The 20,090-nt window shown below is 38.7% G+C and overlaps 1 protein-coding gene across 3 annotated transcripts in view; it reads right to left on the minus strand.

Annotated features, from left to right (window-relative positions):
- Positions 1 to 20,090, minus strand: part of GPATCH8 (G-patch domain containing 8) — an 89,678-nt gene that overhangs the window by 43,478 nt on the left and 26,110 nt on the right. Inside the window, exon 3 of one of the 3 annotated variants that reach the window (XM_037494773.2) lies at positions 17,259 to 17,331. In XM_037494773.2, coding sequence (XP_037350670.1) covers positions 17,259 to 17,331 — 73 coding nt within the window. Of the gene's footprint in view, positions 1 to 17,258; positions 17,332 to 20,090 lie in introns of those variants that run through there. The other 2 variants (XM_037494777.2, XM_054689369.1) reach the window with 2 other exon arrangements.

Raw genomic sequence — 20,090 nt, forward strand, 5'->3', positions numbered from 1 at the left:
TAGGTAGTACCTTAAAAAGTTGGGCTATAAAGTCTCAGTTTTGTAATAAAATCATTTCTAACTACATGGGTAACTACTAACAGTAGTTACCTGAGACTCAGTAGAGCCTGAGTCTACCCGCCTCCTCTGCAAAACGGAGATAAATTCACTTTCAGAACCAGCATACAAAAGAGATTAATATATGGGAAATGCTCTGTAAGTCACAAATCACTATACAAAATGTTAAACTTTAACCTAGTCATCTCCTTACGGCTTCAGAAAATTATAAAATCAATTTGTTTTCCTTTCATTTCCAAATTTTGCATTTTTGAAAAGAAATGCCTTAAAATAAGACACTCTAAAACAGAAGCTGTGATGAATTCTAATGTTTTACATACAACTTGGTGATAATGAAACCACTCTACTTACAGATGGAGAAAAACCATTATCCAGGCTCAAAAACTAAATATTACCCTAAAACCCTCCCCAAATAACATTCCATTAGCAAAATGAGAGAAGAGGGAATTTGGAAGCAATGTAATACAAATATTAAATGCAAGCCAAAAGAATGACTTAAAGAAGCATAATTTTAGCAATACCTCCAAATTAAACATATAGTACAAATCATCTGAGAAAGTAAGTTTAGCCTAAACAACATGGTCAAAATGTTTGCTATTTTACTGTTACCATTGGGAAGAGTAAGATACTATTCTACATACTTCAAATTTGTGATGATGACATCCATATGGAGTGAAGAGTAAATTAAAAAAGTCAAATAGGCTGAAATTACCAAAAATCTCCCTTTATTTCCTTTGAAGCCTCTACTAAAAGTCCAGAAATCTCAGGTCATCCCTAGACATTTTCTTTTCCAGTTCTAAAGTCTATAATTCCATATAGCTTTGAAAGTATTTGGCTAACTAGTAGAATTTCTATATATTCAAGTAGTTCTGAATGACTGGGCTATTTTACTTACCAAGAAATCACTATCACTATATGCCCTATATTGTCCATTTAGAGTTTCTTGGACACTCCACATTCTTGCCTAAGAAATCACATGGTGGGCCTCCCCGGTGGCGCAGTGGTTGAGCGCTGGGTTGCGAAGCTGCCCGCGGCCTCTGCGACGCCGGTTCGATCCCCGGCTGCTCCCCGGCCACCAGAGGAGGGTCCCACATGGCGCGCAGACCTCTCCTGCCACCCGCTGCTCCCCTCAGCAGTGTACTTCGGTCCTTCTGCCTGCTCTGCTCCCCGCTCTGGCTCTGGTGAATTCTCTCACCCTCCCGCGCTTCTGACTGTACCCAGTGCATGTATAAACAAAACAAACAAACAAACAAACAAATAAAAACATGCCTCTATAAAAAAAAAAAAATACCTTTAAAAAAAAAAGAAATCACATGGTACATAAACGTTTCATTTTAATTATGCAAATTAACCTAGAGCAAGAAGTCCATAAGTAATAAGATAGGAAGCAATGTATATTAAGCTAAGGATAAGACTGTAAGAAAAACAAACAGCATTGTACTAATTAAGAACAAAAATATATTTTGGATGAGTAAAAGAACCACTCACTACCCTACTTCCTGTAATTAAGGCAATTTTCTTAGAAACCTATTTTATCCATATATTTCAAAGCAAATAATCTGGGGAGTTTGTTTAAAATGTAACTTCCTGAACTCTACCCAGACATGCTGGGAATTTACATTTTTAAGTACCCAAGGATCTGTTCACTGAAGTTTGAGAATCATAAATCCAAAAGGAAAAGCATTGGGTAGAGAGGTTAGGCTCATGATACAGGAAACATAGCTCCTATTCTTACAAGTCTGACCATGGAAAACACCTAAGCTGCTCCATCTACTAATGTTTAATCCTCAAAACAACCCCCAAATCATTTCAAAATTTGGGCATACTAAGAGCATAACAAGGTCATACTACTTAACCAGTTGTAAAACTTTCATTTTGGGGGGGGTCCCTGGTGGTGTAGGGTTAAAGTCTCAGCACTCTCAAGCTATCACCAGCCCCTGCAGCCTGAGTTTAATCCCTGGCCAGGGAGCTAATCCACATGGCCAGAAAGCTAATCCACTTGCTGCAGCAGACCTCTCCTGTCTCCCCTGCTGTTCTCCTTAGCAGAGTATTTCAGCAGATCTGCCTGTTCTGCTCCCCACTGTCTCTGGTGAATCCTCTCATCCCAAATCTGGCCTATAACCCAGTTCTTTTTTTTTTTTTTTTAAGATTTTCTTTTTTTAAAAAATTTATACAAGAGCTGGGGTACAGGCCAGATGCGCGGGAGGGTGAGAGGATTCACCAGAGACAGTGGGGAACAGAACAGGCAGACTGACGAAATACACTGCTGAGGGGAACAGCAGGCGAGACAGGAGAGGTCTGCTTCGCCATGTGGGATTCTCCCTAGCTGGCTGGGATTGAACCGGTGCTGCAGAGGCTGCGGATAGCTTCACAGTGCTGTGCTCAACCGCCTGCGCTCCTAGGGAGGCACTAAAACCCAGTTCTTGTATACATAAATAAATAAAAATAAATCTTCAAATAAATAAATCCAGGTCATTTTTCCAAATGAAATTGTCACAAAATGGTAACCTGTAGGTCAGATATAGACCGTGCATATTTTTTTCAAGTTTTTTTTTTTAAAAAAGGTTTATTTATTTATACAAGAACTGAGGCACAGGTCAGAGGCCTGGGAGGGTGAGAGAATTCACCAGACAGAGAGGAGAGCAGAACAGGCAGATGGACCAAAGACACTGCTGAGGGGAGCAGTGGAAGGGGCAGAAGAGGTCTGCTGCCCGTATGGGTTTCCCGCAAGCTGACCGGGAATTGAACTCGCAGGCACCTCAGAGGCTGCGGACAGGTTCACAGCGCGGTACTCAACCCGCTGTGCCACTGGGGAGGCCCTAGATTCGTGCATATTTTATTTTAAACATTGAGCCAACATTTAACAACTGAAAAATTTCACCAAACATCTGGACTTCTGGTTTCCTATTAAGAAGTTCAGAAGCTTTGGCAACATCCGAGACTATATTTCTACATGGCAACAATAAGCAAGGGCCGAGTGGCAGTATTCCTCTTTAGACACAGTTCAGTATTCCTCTTTAGACACAGTTCACACTACGTCCTACCATTGCACAGTCCGTGGGCTTCAATTGCCTATGTTACTTCCTAGACCAAAAAGCATTTGAGTTTGCAATTTCTACTCCAAAGTCTATGTTCTTTGCTTTGTTCCTTCCTTTTGCGATCCCACTGGATTTTCTCCGTAATTCTCACTTGGTAGTTAGCAACTTCATAGTTTCAGGAAGACTCAGAGAAAAAAGACAATCTAAAATGAGTAAGCCACATTTATAGATGAAAGATGTTTGTTCTCTTTTCTAAATGCATAATCCCACTATTTCAAATTCTAATGGTTATTTTTAAATGAATATCTTCTTTTTTCTTAAAGATTTATTTAATTATGCATACAAGAGCTGGGGTACAGACCAGAGATGCGGGTGGTGAGAGGATTCACCAGAGTGGGGAACAGAACTGGCAGATTAACTGAAATACACTGCTGAGGGGAGCAGCGGGCGAGACAGGAAAGGTCTGCTTCGCCATGTGGGTTTCTCTCTGGCCGGCTGGGGATCAAACTCGTGTGTAGAGGCTGCGGATTGCTTCATAGTGCGGTGCTTAACCCCTTGTGCCACCAGGGAGGCCTGAATATCTTCTTTTTAAAATGTCTTTCTCTAACAAAATAATTTAAAAAAAAAGATTTATTTATTTATACAAGCACTGGGTACAGTCAGAGGTACAGGAGGGTGAGAGAATTCACCAAAGCCAGAGCGAAGAGTAGAACAGGCAGAGTGACGAAGTACACTGCTGAGAGGAGCAGCGGGCGGCAGGAGAGGTCTGCGCGCCATGTGGGACCCTCGTATGGCGGCCGGGGGTTGAACAGGTGCTGCAGAGGCTGCGGGCAGCTTCGCAACCTAGCATTCAACCACTGCGCCACTGGGGAGGTCCACAAAATAATTTCTTATAAAACACTTTTGGGCCTCCCCGGTGGCGCAGCAGGATGAGCACAGCTGTGAAGCTATCCACAGCCTCCATGGCGACAGTTCGATTCCCGGCCAGCCAGGGAGAGTCCCACATGGCGCGGCAGACCTCTCCTGTCTCGCCCACTGCTCCCCTCAACAGTGTATTTCTGTCCTTCTGCCTATTCTGCTCCCCAGTGCTTGTATAAATAAATAAAATCTTAAAAATAAACCAACAAAAAAAAACCACTTTTACTTTGTTTTATTATGCTTGCAATTTGGCCCACTTTAAAATACAAGTGTGGGGGCCTCCCCGGTGGCGAAGCGGTAGAGCGCTGGGTTGCGAAGCTGCCCGCGGCCTCTGCAGCGCCGGTTCGATCCCCGGCTGCTCCCCGGCCACCGGAGGAGGGTCCCACATGGCGCGCAGACCCTCCTGCCGCCCGCTGCTCCCCTCAGCAGTGTACTTCGGTCCTTCTGCCTGCTCTGCTCCCCGCTCTGGCTCTGGTGAATTCTCTCACCCTCCCGCACTTCTGACTGTACCCAGTGCATGTATAAACAAAACAAACAAACAAGCAAACAAACAAATAAAGAAAAACATGCCTCTATAAAAAAAAAAAAATAAAATAAAATACAAGTGTGTTCTTTATGAGAGAATGAGGAGATTCCATGTATCTACTAACAAATATAGCTGGGCAGGTGTGAGAGAGTTGCTTGCTTCCTTATTCTCACAATCTTCTATTTCTCACTTGTTAAAATATTCAAGAAATAAGTTGAAATTCTAAGTTGCTTATTCTCTATAAAGCCCCTACTGTACTTTTTTTTTAAATAAATTTTATTTTTATATTCCCCATACAATTGCAACCCCCTTATTTTGACCCCAATCCCTCCCTTCCCCGCCCCCCATCCCCCATAGAGTGTCTCTGGTTCATAGTTTTTTGTTGATTTTGATTTTCACTTTCTTATAGTTATTCATTTTCCTGGTCCCTTATTTAAAGTTTTCTAGATTCCTGCTATGAGTGAGACCATCCCCTACTGTACTTTTAACCTCACAAATATGTTATCATTATACTGTATTCCTTTTATTTGTTATATTTGTCTCCCTCTTAGACAGCAGCCCTGGAAGACAGATAGGTTATTTTTTCATCCTTGAACTCTTAAGGCTTAGTATAAATCTGGCAAATTCTAAGTATTCAATAAATGTATGCAGAATAAAAGACATAGGAAAGCAGCAACAGAAAACAAGTACATGCATAGTAATCATTTTTACTTAGGCGTTTAGCGTCTAATGAGGCGAAAAGACACATAAATTGTACAAGACAGAATATTTAAAATGCCATAGGAGAGAAATACAAAGTATAAGAAAAAATAATGGAGGGAATTATAATGAGACAGAAGTTACAGTATTTTCTTTTTCCTTGGAAACTACCATCCTTTAAAATGTGGCCAAGCTTCTCATCACTTAATCCAGTCTTTTTTGTTTGTTTGTTTTAAAGATTTATTTAGGTATGTATACAAGAACTGGGGTACAGGCCACAGGTGTGGGGAGTGAGAGGATTCACCAGAGACAGAGTAGGGAATAGAACAGGTAGATTCACCAGACAGAGTAGGGAATAGAACAGGTAGATTGACTGAAACACACTGCTGAGGGGAGCAGCAGGAGAGCCAGCAGAGGTCTGCTGCACCATGTGGGTAGCTCCCTGGCTGGGAATTGAACTCATGATGCAGTGGCTGCGGACAGCTTCATAGTGCTGCGTCTTAACCCCTTGCGCCATCAGGGAGACCCCCATTCCACTCGAGTTCAGTGAATTTATACAAATTTATATTATTCATAAGTAATATACATGACAACTTCAAGTGCCCTAAGAAAAAATATCACAGTCAAAGCTCTCTCCAGTTTTTTGGTCAGAATAACTACTGTATATTTCAACCCTGCATATTTTTTTTTTTTAAGATTTATTTATTCATACAAGCACTGGGTACAGTCAGAAGCGCGGGAGGGTGAGAGAATTCACCAGAGTCAGAGCGGGGAACAGAACAGGCAGACGGACAAAATACACTGCTGAGGGGAGCAGCGGGCACAACAGGAGAGGTCTGCGCGCCATGTGGGACCCTCCTCCGGTGGCCGGGGAGCAGCCGGGGATCGAACTGGCGCTGCAGAGGCCGCAGGCAGCTTCGCAACCCAGCGCTCAACCGCTGCGCCACCGGGGAGGCCCCAAATCTTATCTATCTTAAAGAGTATATAAATTAGATAATCCATGTGCAAGCATTCAGTAAATGTTTAATAAATGGTAGGTATTACAATGGAGTAACACTAAACCCAGTGAATAAGGGCTTGCTAATCAGACAGTTGATTTAATTTATCATCCTGTACATGAATATCTTACTTTCCACTTCCATTGCTATCACTCTATTCTAAGTCCTTATCAATTCATACCCAGGCAAATGGTTTTCTATCGTGTTCTGACATACCTTTTGATCAGAATAGTATTTTACTTCTATTGCAAATGTCCTGGTTGGCATAACTGTAAGGAAAACTAGATCATAAGTCAGAGAATTTGGGGTTGACTTTCAGCACTAAGACATTTTGGATCCCTAAACCTAAATTTCTTAATCTGTGAAACATATTTTATATTAAATTATCCTTAATATCTCCTTACTATATAAAAGTCTATACACCCTCTCTGATCAAACTGTCTTTGGCTTCTAGAATAAAGTTCCAAATGGGAACAGCATTGAAGTATTTCACACTCATTGTGGTAATTAAAAGTACAAGTTTTTGAATTAGAAAAACCAAGGTTTAAATTTTATACTTTTATACAGTATATTTTATATTGTTCTTAGGCAACTTACTAAACTTCTCTAAGCCTGTTTTCCCTGCAAAATGGAAATCACAGTACTTATTTTATAGTTATAAGTATTAAATGAGGGCCTCCCTGGTGGCACAGGGATTAAAGACACAGCTCTATCAAGCTATCAGCAGCCACTGAGGCAAGAGTTCGATCCCTGGCCTAGCCAGGGAGCTACCTACATGGCACAACCTCTCCTGTCTACCTACCTCTCCTGTCTCTCCCGCTGCTCTCCTCAGCAGTGTATGTATTTCAGTAGATCTGCCTGTTCTGCTCCCCACTCTGTCTCTGGTGACTCCTCTCACCCCACACCTATATCCCAGTTCTTGTATGCATAAATAAATAAGTCTTTAGAAAAGAAGAATTAAATGAGATACTAAGTGCTTAGCACTCAGCAAACACTCAATATTAATACTAAAATTGTATATATTCTAATCAAATTTCTATTATACCTTTTAATTAAGTCTACTGCTGGAGACCTAAAACACTACTTCAACCAAAACAACTGAGTTCTACATCCCCCCACCCTTTAATATATGACGGTTCAACATTTTAAAAAATTTGGGGAAATAATCTTCCCCTAAAAACATGTATGAAATCCAGTGCTATGTGGGCATTCTCTGGTCCAGTCATGCTTACTCTCTGACAATTGTTATCCCCCTATATATGCATTGGTATCTCCTGTTTTTGAGAATACCTACACTTTCCTCCTTAATAATACCTAGACCTGGGCCTCCCCGGTGGTGCAGCGGTTGAGCGCTGGGTTGCGAAGCTGCCCGCAGCCTCTGTAGCGCCGGATCGATCCCCGGCTGCTCCCCGGCCACTGGAGGAGGGTCCCACATGGCGCGCAGACCTCTCCTGCAGCCCCGCTCCCCTCAGCAGTGTACTTCGGTCCTTCTGCCTGCTCTGCTCCCCGCTCTGGCTCTGGTGAATTCTCTCACCCTCCCGCGCTTCTGACTGTACCCAGTGCATGTATAAACAAAACAAACAAATAAATAAATAAGTAAAACATGCGTCTATATAAAAAAAAAAAAAAATTAAAAAAAAAAAAAAAATAATACCTAGACCTCTTACTGTAGACTGTCAATTCTAATTTTGTTTACTAACTGGGTTTCATCCTTTTCGTTTATATTAACTAAATTTCACTAAGATTTTCTAGAATCCATATCTTACTTAATTTGATACATGTATTACTCAAATTATGCTTGCCTTTGGCAACTGTATAGACTGCAAGGTGATTTAATTAGCAGGGAACAGAGGCCATTATGGCTACAAATTCCGTTCCAGTTCTGTGCATAAGTAAACCTTTCCAACAATCCATACCTTTATGATTTGGAGGTATTACTTGTCTGTTATCCTCCTCCAGCTACTCTTAGTTAACAGTTAAAAGCTCAGCTGACAGCTTTTTCTGAGAAGGGAAAAGATATAAATGTAGAAACACTGACTTCCAAAGTCAGGCTTATATTTAAGTGGCAGAGACTCAGTAAGTAGTTGTATGATCTTCCAAAATTGTTTCATTTACTGGGTCGCTACATGCAAAAGAATGAAGCTTGACCACTACCTCACACCATACACAAAAATCAACTCAAAATGGATTAAAGAACTAGACATAAGACCTGAAACCATAAAATACATAGAAGGAAATATAGGTGAAACACTACGTGATATGCACATCAAAGACATCTTTACAGACACATCACCCAAAGCAGTGATAGTGAAGGCAAAGATAAACAGCTGGGACTACATCAAATTAAAGAGCTTCTGCACAGCAAAAGAGACAATAACAAAAACAAAGAGAAACCCCACCAACTGGGAGAACATTTTTCACACAACACTTATGATAAAGGACTGATCACAAAAATCTGCAAAGAGCTGATGAGACTCAACAACAACAAAGAAAATAATCCTGTCCAAAAATGGGCAGAAGAGCTAAAAAGAAACTTCTCTGAAGAGGAAATGCAAATGGCCAACAGGCATATGAAAAAATGTTCAATGTCACTTGTAATCAAGGAAATGCAAATCAAAACTACCATGAGATACCATCTTACACCAGTGAGAATGGCACATATTAAAAAAACTAGCAACAACAAATGTTGGCGAGGGTGTGGAGAAAAAGGAACTCTTCTGCACTGTTGGTGGGAGTGCAAACTGGTCCAACCACTATGGAGAGCTGTGTGGAGATTTCTGGACCTACTAAACATAGAGCTTCCATATGATCCAGCAATTCCACTCCTAGGTATTTACCCAAAGGACACAGAAACATCAATTCCAAAGAGCACCTGCACCCCTATGTGTATAGCAGCACTGTTTACAATAGCTAAGCTTTGGAAACAACCCAAATGCCCAAAAATAGATGACTGGATCAAGAAGATGTGGTACATATACACCATGGAATATTACTCAGCATTCAAAAAAGATAAACACATGCAATTTGCAGCAACATGGATGGCGCTGGAAGGGATCATGCTCAGTGAAATAAGCCAGAAAGAAAAAGAAAAATACCGGATGGTCTCACTCATAGCAGGAATCTAGAAAACTTAAATAAGGGACCAGGAAAATGAATAACTATAAGAAAGTGAAAATCAAAATCAACAAAAAACTATAACCAGAGACACTCTATGGGGGGTGGGGAGCGGGGAGGGATTGGGGTCAAAATAAGGGGGTTGCAATTGTATGGGGAATGTAAAAATAAAATTTATTAAAAAAACACATTTATGATAAAAAAAGAAAAAAGATGTAAGAATTATATAAAATAAAATATTTAAATAAAAAACCTACCCCCCAAAAAAACAAAATTGTTTCATTTATAAAATGAGTGTAATACCTATTTAATTAAATGAAACTGCAAAAAGATATATTCTAGATCAATATTTGACACACAATATATAGTGAATGTGTTGTTTCCTCTTCCCAAAGAAAAACAAATTTCAAAGAGAAAGCAAGGTAAAAGGACAATAACTTAGCTTTTGCAAAAACCTATCTAGAAAATGCATGTAAGTCACTATATTAAAGGAAGGTTTTTCTCTCGACCAAAGAATAATTTTTCTTAGGAAGTTGGTAAAGTTTTAAAAGATCAATATTCTAGGGCCTCCCCGGTGGCGCAGTGGTTGAGCGCTGGGTTGCGAGGCTGCCTACAGCCTCTCCAACACCGGTTCGATCCCCAGCCGCAGTGAGGGTCCCACATGGCACGCAGACCTCTCCTGCCGCCCACTGCTCCTCTCAGCAGTGTACTTCGTCAGTCTGCCTGCTCTGCTCTCCCCTCTGGCTCTGGTGAATTCTCTCACCCTCCCACGCTTCTGACTGTACCCAGTACTTGTATAAATAAATAAATAAATCTTTTGAAAAAAAAAAAATCAATATTCTAATTTGACAGTAAAGTCTAAATTGTAACATTACATATTTCTATTCTACAGCAATTCAAGTCTAGCTTTTCTTCAGTCATAAAATGTAGTGTCAGGATTGCTGTGGGGTTAGCTACAATAGGCCTTCCCCGACTACATGTACTACTTATTTGCTAACTGAAACTAGAGAGGCACGAGGGACGGGGACAAAATAAAACCAAAAAATATACCCAACTCTACTGCTCTGATTCAGCACACACTGAATCTTTAAAAAAATATTTTCTGTATTTTAACAGTAATACAAATATATCATATCAAATTTAAAAAACAAAGTAAAAATGTAACTCAGTTTCCTTTTAGTGTCTGCCTTTACAAAGATTTTTCTCTGCATAGTCAACCAAATTCAAACATAAATGCACAGGCAAAAACCACAAAATAATCACTTTTAATATTTAAATGTTTCAGTGAAATGCATAGGTTCACCTCTCAACACATTTTTCAGTTAATGATTTTAAATAGAATGCAGGGATCTCCCTGGTGGCACAAGGGGTTGAGTCTCAGCACTATGAAGCTATCCATATCACAAGTTCGATCCCTGGCCAGGGAGATGACCCATTTGGTGCAGCAGACCTCTCCTGTCTCGCCTGTTGCTCCCCTCAGCAGTGTATTTCAGTAGATTCTCCTGTTCTGCTCCCTACTCTGTCTCTGGTGAATCCTCTCACCCTTCACACCTCTGGCCTGCACTCCAGCTCTTGTATGCTTAAATAAATAAATCTTTTAAAAAATAATAAAAAAATAGAATGTTTGTTTCAATCTCAAAAATCTAATTCAACATTTTAAGGAAGATATGTGAGAAATCTAGAGCTATCATTGGCGCAACCAGAAGAACTTTGGGAAAGATGCTTACATATTAACAACATTTCAAAACTAAGTTAAAGATAATTAGAAATAATTGCTGGATCCAAGAATACACACACTTTAATCAAATTATTACTCATATGGTTTTACAAATTTATATTGGTACTGGCGATAAGTACCTGTTTTCCCAAAATCTGAACTAATTTCTTTTTACCTTTTCCAATTCAACAAGTAGAAAATGATTTCTCATGGTCATTTACCATACATATCTCTAATATAAGAAAGTTTGAAAGTATTTTCATGCTTAAAGGCCTTTTGCATTACTTTTTTGTAAACTGTTCACATCATTTCCCTTTTTCTATTTAGTTGCTGTAAGTCTTTCATTTACTGATAAATGCATAAAGGAAATTTGTCCTTTGTGATGAGCTATTACGGATATTTCCCCAGTTTGTTATTTTTAAAAATTTGTTTATGATGCAATATAGCCAAATTCATCTTTTTTTAATGGTCTCTCAGTTTGGGGTTAAACTTAGTTTTGCTCATTCCAAGATTATTTTTACAAATGTAATTATCTAATTGTTCATACCAATGATTTTACCACTTCATTCTTTTACATTTAAATATTTTATTCATTTGGGATATACTTTGGTTAAGATATGACAATAGAGTTCCAACTTCTTTTTCTGGGTTGCTATCCACTTATTCCAACACTACTGGTAAGTAATTGAGGCTCTTTTTAGATATTCTAAGTTAGGTTCAGAAGGTGAAATAACTAATATACTCAAAATTAGTAAAACAGTTACCATAATTAGGGGGCTATGAGACCTAAAACATAGACAGCATTAAAAGCACAGATCTTGAAGTCAGTATCTAGCAGTATTAAGCATATTAGCTACTACTAGTTACAAATGCTGGGAAATAGATAAGACCAGGGGGCTCCTCTGCTTTATTTTTATGACACTTAGATTTCTAACTAAGACCTAAGACGGATTATCTTCAATTCTATGCAATATATACTGTACAACAGAGATATTAATAACAATAAGCATTTATATAACATTTTACAGATTTTATAACGTGACTTCAGGTACTAAATTTTTTTGTGACCAAAAAAATAATAAATCGGGCCTCCCTGGTGGCGCAGCAGTTGAGCGCTGGGTTGCGAAGCTGCCTGCAGCCTCTGCAGCGCCAGTTCGATCCCCGGCCACCGAGGAGGGTCCCACATGGCGTGCAGACCTCTCCTGCCACCCGCTGCTCCCCTCAGCAGTGTACTTCAGTCCTTCTGCCTGCTCTGGCGAATTCTCTCACCCTCCCGTGCTTCTGACTGTACCCAGTGCTTGTATGTATGTATGTATAAATCAATAAAAAATCAATCAATCAATAAATAAATCTTTAAAAAAATAATAAATCATCAAATAGTTCCTGTACAATATAAACAAAGGAAGCTCAGGCATCACTTCTGTGATATACCTACTGATTAAACATATTCCAGAGTGAAATAAAGATCTTGAGCCACATTTCATTCCATTTCAAAGCAAAATTATAAAATAATTTCAAGAACCAAATCCTGTCCAACTGTCATAAAATATCATCATTTATGGTGGCTTTATTCCAAATTAAACACATTCACTGCTCTATAATAAGCAACTGTCAATAATATTTCTCATCAGCAGGCCTTTCTTTCCTTCAGAAACTTTGTCAACCTATCTTTTCTATAGGTCTTTTGTTTTAATATGAACAATCACTTATCTGCCACATGCAATAAAAGTTCTTATATTTTTAGCTTTTGAAATATTTTAATAAACACTAAGGAAGAACAAAAGGGGACTAATGAGTTTGAGAACAAAAATAAACCCATCTTACAATTTTCTATTCAAAGATAGAAATTTTGTTCCAGACTCAGTGTGCCCATTTTCCCAGTCTCTCCAGTGTCAAGAAATATGAACTGTAGCACCAGAGCTGGGTTTATAAGACTCTTGCTTGGGTTGAAATAATTTTTAAACTTTAACAAAAAATTCTAAAGAGATCGGGTTTAAATTTTAGCACAGAACTGCATATTGAGGTGTTAGTCCTAAAGTCAAATGAAAAGTAGAAATGAAAATTGACAATAAACTAGTAAATATAAAACTTACAAAGTCATGAACCTAGAAATTACATGCAGAGATTAGTCTATGTAATACTAAGGAGGCATGGGCCTCCCCGGTGGCGCAGCGGTTGAGCGCTGGGTTGCGAAGCTGCGCGCGGCCTCTGCGGCGCCGGTTCGATCCCCGGCTGCTCCCCGGCCACCAGAGGAGGGTCCCACATGGCGCGCAGACCTCTCCTGCCGCCCGCTGCTCCCCTCAGCAGTGTACTTCGGTCCTTCTGCCTGCTCTGCTCCCCGCTCTGGCTCTGGTGAATTCTCTCACCCTCCCGCGCTTCTGACTGTACCCAGTGCATGTATAAACAAAAAAACAAACAAACAAACCAGCAAAACAAATAAATAAAGCATGCCTCTATAAAAAAAAAAAAAAAAAAAAAAAAAAATACTAAGGAGGCATTATTTTTTTACCAGAGCAACTGAGCTTCAGTGTTTATTTATAGTAAAGTTTTGCTACAATGAAAAAAATCTGTCATGAATATAGCCAGTAAGCGTAGCTATATTCTAGGTCAAATCATGTGGCTATTACAGAAAGAGCTATGTAAGAGAAACAAGAATTAAACAGTGTTTAATCTGAAACTGAAAAATAAAGACAGTAAAATTTGACCCTTACTATTGACAATAAGGTTCCACTCTTTTTAAAGCATAAAGACATAGGGGGCCTCCCTGGTGACCGAGGGGTTAAGTCTTGGCACTACCACCACAGCCCTCTTGCTGCAAAGCTATCTGGCCAGGGAGCTGACCCACATGGCTGGCATAGCAGAACTCTGCTGTTTGGCCCATATTCCCCTCAGCAGCGTATTTCAGTGGATCTGCCTGTTCTGCTCCCCACTCTGTCTCTGGTGAATCCTCCTCTCACCCCCCGCATCTCTGGCCTACACCACAGTTCTTCTATGCAAAAACAAATAAAATAAAAATCTTACAATAAAGGAATAATTAAAAAAAAAAGGATAAAGACACGATACTAGCCATTTAAAAGACAGCCTTTGCACAACAACTTAAAAGGGCTAAGATGGTAGTTTTATGTTACTCATTTTTTACCAAAATTACAATGGGGTAGGAGAGTAGGAAATTCATTTCCTTGTAATGAATTTAATAAGTGATTGATGACGTTAATGAGTGATTTATTATATGCACATTACTGTGAAGACTGAGGTAAAATATAGTCTAATTCTTCTTTTCTAGGAACACAAAGTTTAAAGAGAACCAAAATTCTAAAGTATTCTTAGAATAAGATAATAATTTAAATATTCCATCATTCACCCCCCACCATGAGTATCCATTCACCTCTCCTTTCTCTCTCTAGGTAGGTTCTAATTGTGCTTGAATGGCTCTGATGTTTACAATGAAAAATCTGGAAGTCAAACAGATTTGCTAGCCACTGTGAAGTGTCCCTAATTCTACTCCCTTGTAACAAAGAGTAACAATCAACAATGTTCCCCAGTATCTCTGAATAGGAAAGTCAGTTTTAAATAGTAGGAAAAGATCAAATACAGACTTCAGACCTTCTGAGCCATTACTCCCCATACAATTCAATCCAACACTTAGAACTATGAAAATCACTGGGGCAAATTCTATCAAAAAGTCATTTCTATTTCAGTCTTGGTTACCCTCTTGACTCTTACAAATATCTATCACCTATGCCAAATAAATTGTTCTTAATTGCATTCTTTATATTGTTTGCAATGAGCTCTTGTACCACTGGGAAAACAAGTTTAATTGTAATCAAATTTAACTTCCCCAAAGAGTAGGTAATATTAATTTAAAATATATTTATTGACCATCTTCTCTGTTACCAATGAATATAATTTATACAAGTATAATTTAAAAAGCTAAGATTTTAGGGGCCTCCCTGATGATACAAGGGGTTAAGTCTCAGCACTATGAAGCAATCAGCAGCCACTGCAGCATGAGTTCAATCCCCAGCCAGGGAGCTAACCTACATGGTGCAGCAGACCTCTCCTGTCTCATCCACTGCTCCCCTCAACAGGGTATTTCAGTCAATCTGCCAGTTCTGCTCCCCACTCTGTCTCTGGTGAATCCTCTCACCTCCCCTGCAACCCCACACCTCTGGTCCAGCTCTTGTATGCATAAGTAAATAAATCTTTAAAAATAAATAAAATAAAAAACTAAGATTTTAAAGATTGAAACATCCTGCTTAACATCCTGATTGTGCCTATTAACACATACACACTTTACTTCCCATTTAAATTGTGGAAATCCATGCGACCGGAAGGGCTCCTAATATACACCATCCCTCCTGCAAAGGGTCTCTGCACACCACTCACCCCCAGTCATGGGGTGCAATTACAGTGAGAATGATGACTCAGAACAGGACCCAGAGCTACAGCTGCCTAGTAGCCCCCCAGAGCTGAGCCTGACCACCTTGCCTTCTGCTTGCACAAATAGCAGGCCCTGCTCTCCTCCACCCTTGCCAACACAGCCAGCAAGATCATTGATATATCTGCTGCAGACTCCCAGAGCATGGAAGGAGCATGAGTACAGGGACCGGGCAAGATAGCCTGTGTGGCCATGCTGAGCAGCAGCCTGAGCCACCAGAAGAAGCTGCCACCTTAGCCATCTGTCACCAGCCGGCCCCACCAAATGCTGGTCAGTGAATCCTCCAACTTGCAGCAGGTCTCCAGGATAGTGGTTATGCCTACTTTCTCAGATCTGTGTGGCCGTTAAAGGATCTGATTGTACAATTTGGGATCCCATGAAAAGAGGAGGGGCCTTGGACAGCTCGTCTGTCCTTCCCTTCACCCCATCTTGAACCCTGCACCTACCCTGGCCCCCAAGCTCACTACATCTTCTACAGATCCTAACCTGCTACTAGTCACACAGAAGAATGTGAAGAAAGAGAAGAGTAAGGCTAGAAGCCTGAGCAAGTAAGGATGCAGTAAAGGGAAGGTAAAACCATTTGGCACTGGCTTTCAAAGTCTGGCCAGGGGTGGGGTGAGGGTCAAAGGGACAGCACCTGGTATGTCCTTATGTCACTGGGAAGGTGGAGGTACCATAGTGAGGTACCACTCTTTTTTATGACCTCACTCCTACTTCCCTCTCCCTAACTTGGTGGTCACTACACCTCAGTAGGATTTGTGACCAGGGTCTGGACAAGCTTGAACTTTAATAAACTGAGTTTATATTTCTGGCACCCTGGGTTTTCACATGTTTGGTTTTTTTTTGTTTTTTGTTTTTGGTCACCCTCAATAAAGGCGGTATATTAAAAAAATATATAGAAATTTACAAAATTCAAACAATTAGTCAACCAAGTATACCTCTCCCTAAAAAATCCCTTTAAATAGTAAGACCCTCCATGGCCAGATATAGAAAGTGCAATGAGTCTCATCATTTATGAGGTAGCATTACTCTGCAAAGAGTAAATAAATGGTAGTTCTTGAATGTAAGAGAGATTAAAAAGGTGAATGGAATTGTTTTCCAAACCAGTAAGAACTTGGAAGCAAAAATGCTGGTATTTAATTTTTATCCAAATGATTATTATAGTTAAAAGAAAAAATAAAATGCAATGGAACACTAAAGTCATACAATTTCCAGAGCCTGATCTGAAACTGAGAAATGGCCTCTCTGCTCAAAGAGCCCTAGGAAGAAACCTTTGCTTCCACTGTTGGTTAATTTTTCTACTACTGAGTGGATTCTGACTGCAGAGAAAAGGAGGGCAAGCAACAGCTTCAAGGAGAATTTCCTATGGCAAAAATCAAACTGCTGTTGTATGGTTTTCTTTATGATACTGAAGCCACAATATAATATCATCAAATGTCACAAACAAAACACACTCTGATACTAGGTAATTCTGTTACCTCCCACGCATCACCTTCCACCAAAAACATTTAAAACAGGTTGAGCTGCACACAAACATTTGATCAGAAAGTTTTCATGACACAGCAGCTTACTCTTGCAAATTATTGGCTTAATAGTGACTTGAAACGCACTTATAGGAAAAATAAACTATTCTAGGGGGAGAAAGGCAAGGGAAAAAACCCAAACATTAACAAAAGACAAATATATTCAGTTACAAGATCTGCATTAGAAGTATTATTTTTCTTTCTTTCTTTTGTACATTTAAAAAACTTACCCTGAAGAGATTTTCCCAATCCCTGGCCCAGCTTCCACCCATGTTTCTGGAGTAAGCGATGTCCAATATTATCCTGACAGACAGAACAGAGAGACAAACCAAAAATATTCCAATAATATATTCTTCCCTCCTAGTGACATTTAAACAAGTGATGAACAAGAGATAATTCTACATATATGCATGCAAAAAGGTGCTAATAACAGGGTAAATGTGCCCAATAAAAGGGACATTAATGTAAAAAGAAATGCTAGCTACTATTATATATGGGATAAGGGTCCTTTTTGATGGTGTGCTGGGCAACTTTTTGTATATAACACTTTAAAAAGGAGGGAAAAGGGAAGGGGAAAAGGGGGAAGAATACATTCATGAAGTTTAAAACTAACATTAAAAAGCATAAAATCAAGGTTTTTATACAATCATATTCACCACCTAGACAGCACCACTTTAAGTTTTTTTTTTGTTTTTTTTTTGAAAAGAAAATCTACATGTTTAGTTATTTTATTTATGTGTCAGGCTTTCATGATACAAAGTAAGTTGTAAGTGTAAGTCTACCCCCCCCCATAGAAATGAAAACACAATCAGAGCAAAATCCAGGCTAGACTTGATTGGTTTTTTAATATATATATATAAAATATAAATATTTAATTAGCATGCAGCCAATATTAAACTGAAAAAACAGTGAGGTTAGTAAAACAAATTAAATTGATTAAACAGAAAAATAAAATGAGCTCAAGCACAGACTGAGTGATGCATTTCAACATGTAATCTAACAAAAATGCTAAAATGTTAGAATGAAACAGGCCTAGCAATAAGTTAACAGTAAAGAACCATTAGTGCATGTAGGGGGGAAAAACCAATATACATAATGTCTCATCTTCCTAGGAGCACACTGGAAAAAGGTATTACAATGTAAATTGTATGAAAAGACACCAGAAACAACAATTAAATGTCAGCTTTTGTCTAAAGGGTTCAAGATCTTAGAAGCCCCTGCAAACCTTTGACCAATTCTTTAGTTTTTACAAATACTGTGGAGACAAAGCCAAAAGAAAACTTTAAAATTGTAACCACAAAGCATTCTATACACATTAAAATCAATTTATAGTATTAATCTGGTATCACCAAAATCTGACAAAATCAATTTATAAAGCTAACAAAACCATAAATCTCCAAATTAAAATCAAACATTTTATAGTAAACTGCTTTTAATCTTCCAGCTCCATATTCAATGTTAAATATTTTTTGGAGTTATAGAGAGAAGAAAAAAATTATTTTACTATTATCGCCTCTGACAGGAAGTTACAAGATTAGAACTGTCCAATGCCCTGTTTTATAGTTTTTTAATGGACAACTCCCTTCTATAAGTTTATGAAAGCATGCAAATTAGAAAACTGGGGGAAGATCAGGATATTTTTTTAAAACACAAATGAGGCAAACAATAATGAACTTGTCTAAAACATTTTAAGTACAAATATATTAAAAGTCATTAATGCACAAAAGAAATCCCCTCCCTTTTGCTAGGAACTAAAAGAATTAGAAAGTACAAATTTTTATGTAATCCCAAATGATGACTTCCATGTTACTATACATTATAAGACTTAGTTCACATTGAAGTCTCTTCTGCCCTTCTCTCCTCCCAAATGAATGATCAGGAAAAGCATCCCCTTAATTTGTACTTAATGATTATTTATAAATTATTATAAAAAAATTAAGTCTTAATAACAATTAATGTTAGCAGAAAAGGTAAAGGGCCTTTATTATGCTACCAAGAACATTAACTTACCTGTACACAAAGTTCTTATTGTATATCATAACTCCTACAACTGAATAACTATGGAAAAGACAAGGATAGCAGAATGACTCTAAGAACATGTGGTTGATTAAATTACTGTTTAGTCTTTTAACAGACTAGTAGTATAACTACACTTAGTACAAAGATTTAGAGTACTAAATCATGCTGACAAAAATTGTTGCCCCCCCTTTTTTAAGTAAGAAAACTCAATCTTAGGCTAAGTGGAGATGAGACATTATGCTGACTGTGTTATATTATGAATGCACTAAAATAAACAGACAGATGAAGCAGTATGCTATTTCCAAAAGCAGTGCAAGTGGAGTGAAAGCATTTCCATACGAACCTGGCTTTAAAAACTGGGCTGTCAAAAGAACAGTTAAATGTAACACAAAGTAAGAAACTGTCCAATCACTAATGGTCGATTTTTTTGTCTTGTTTTCAATTCACTGCTTGCAATTAATGTATTTATTAAAGAAGAGTGAAAGCATAAGTAAATTCACGAGTCAAGACCAGCTGAGAGTTTCAAGAGCAGCGTGTTGTGACTGACAACAGTGAAAGGAAAAGCAAATGTTAAAGGGGGAGGGAGAAAAAAGAAAATTTTAGGATTATACACATTAGCACCACTTTTACAAAACCACTCAAGATGGCCGTCACCTTCTTTAAAAAGCTATTGATACAAAATGGCAGTGGCATTTCTCTTTAGAATTTTAGGTAAAAATTGCTCTTTCATTACATCTGCTTCTCTAAGTATGTAATAGGAAATGAAATGTCAGGGACTGTATTAAAATCATTAACATGCTACACATCATAGTGAAAGTAACAAAAGTAACAAAAACAACAGACATATATCCCAGAACCTCTTCCCCTCTCCAAGCTCCTGGGCTAAGTGAAAGACTCGCACAGAAAATCTGGACCTTTCCTATAATTTAAAACAACCTGCTTTTGGGGAGAAAGGCAGCTCTGGAGAAAGGGCTAGTATTCAGAAGAATCTCTTTTTCTACCAAAAAAAGGGGGGGAAAATGTATAAACATTGGTCAAAACGC

This window comes from Talpa occidentalis, unplaced genomic scaffold (assembly GCF_014898055.3).
Source record: "Talpa occidentalis isolate TD23 unplaced genomic scaffold, MPIMG_talOcc4v2.1 talOcc4.7, whole genome shotgun sequence".
In the NCBI taxonomy this organism is placed as follows: Eukaryota; Metazoa; Chordata; class Mammalia; order Eulipotyphla; family Talpidae; genus Talpa; species Talpa occidentalis.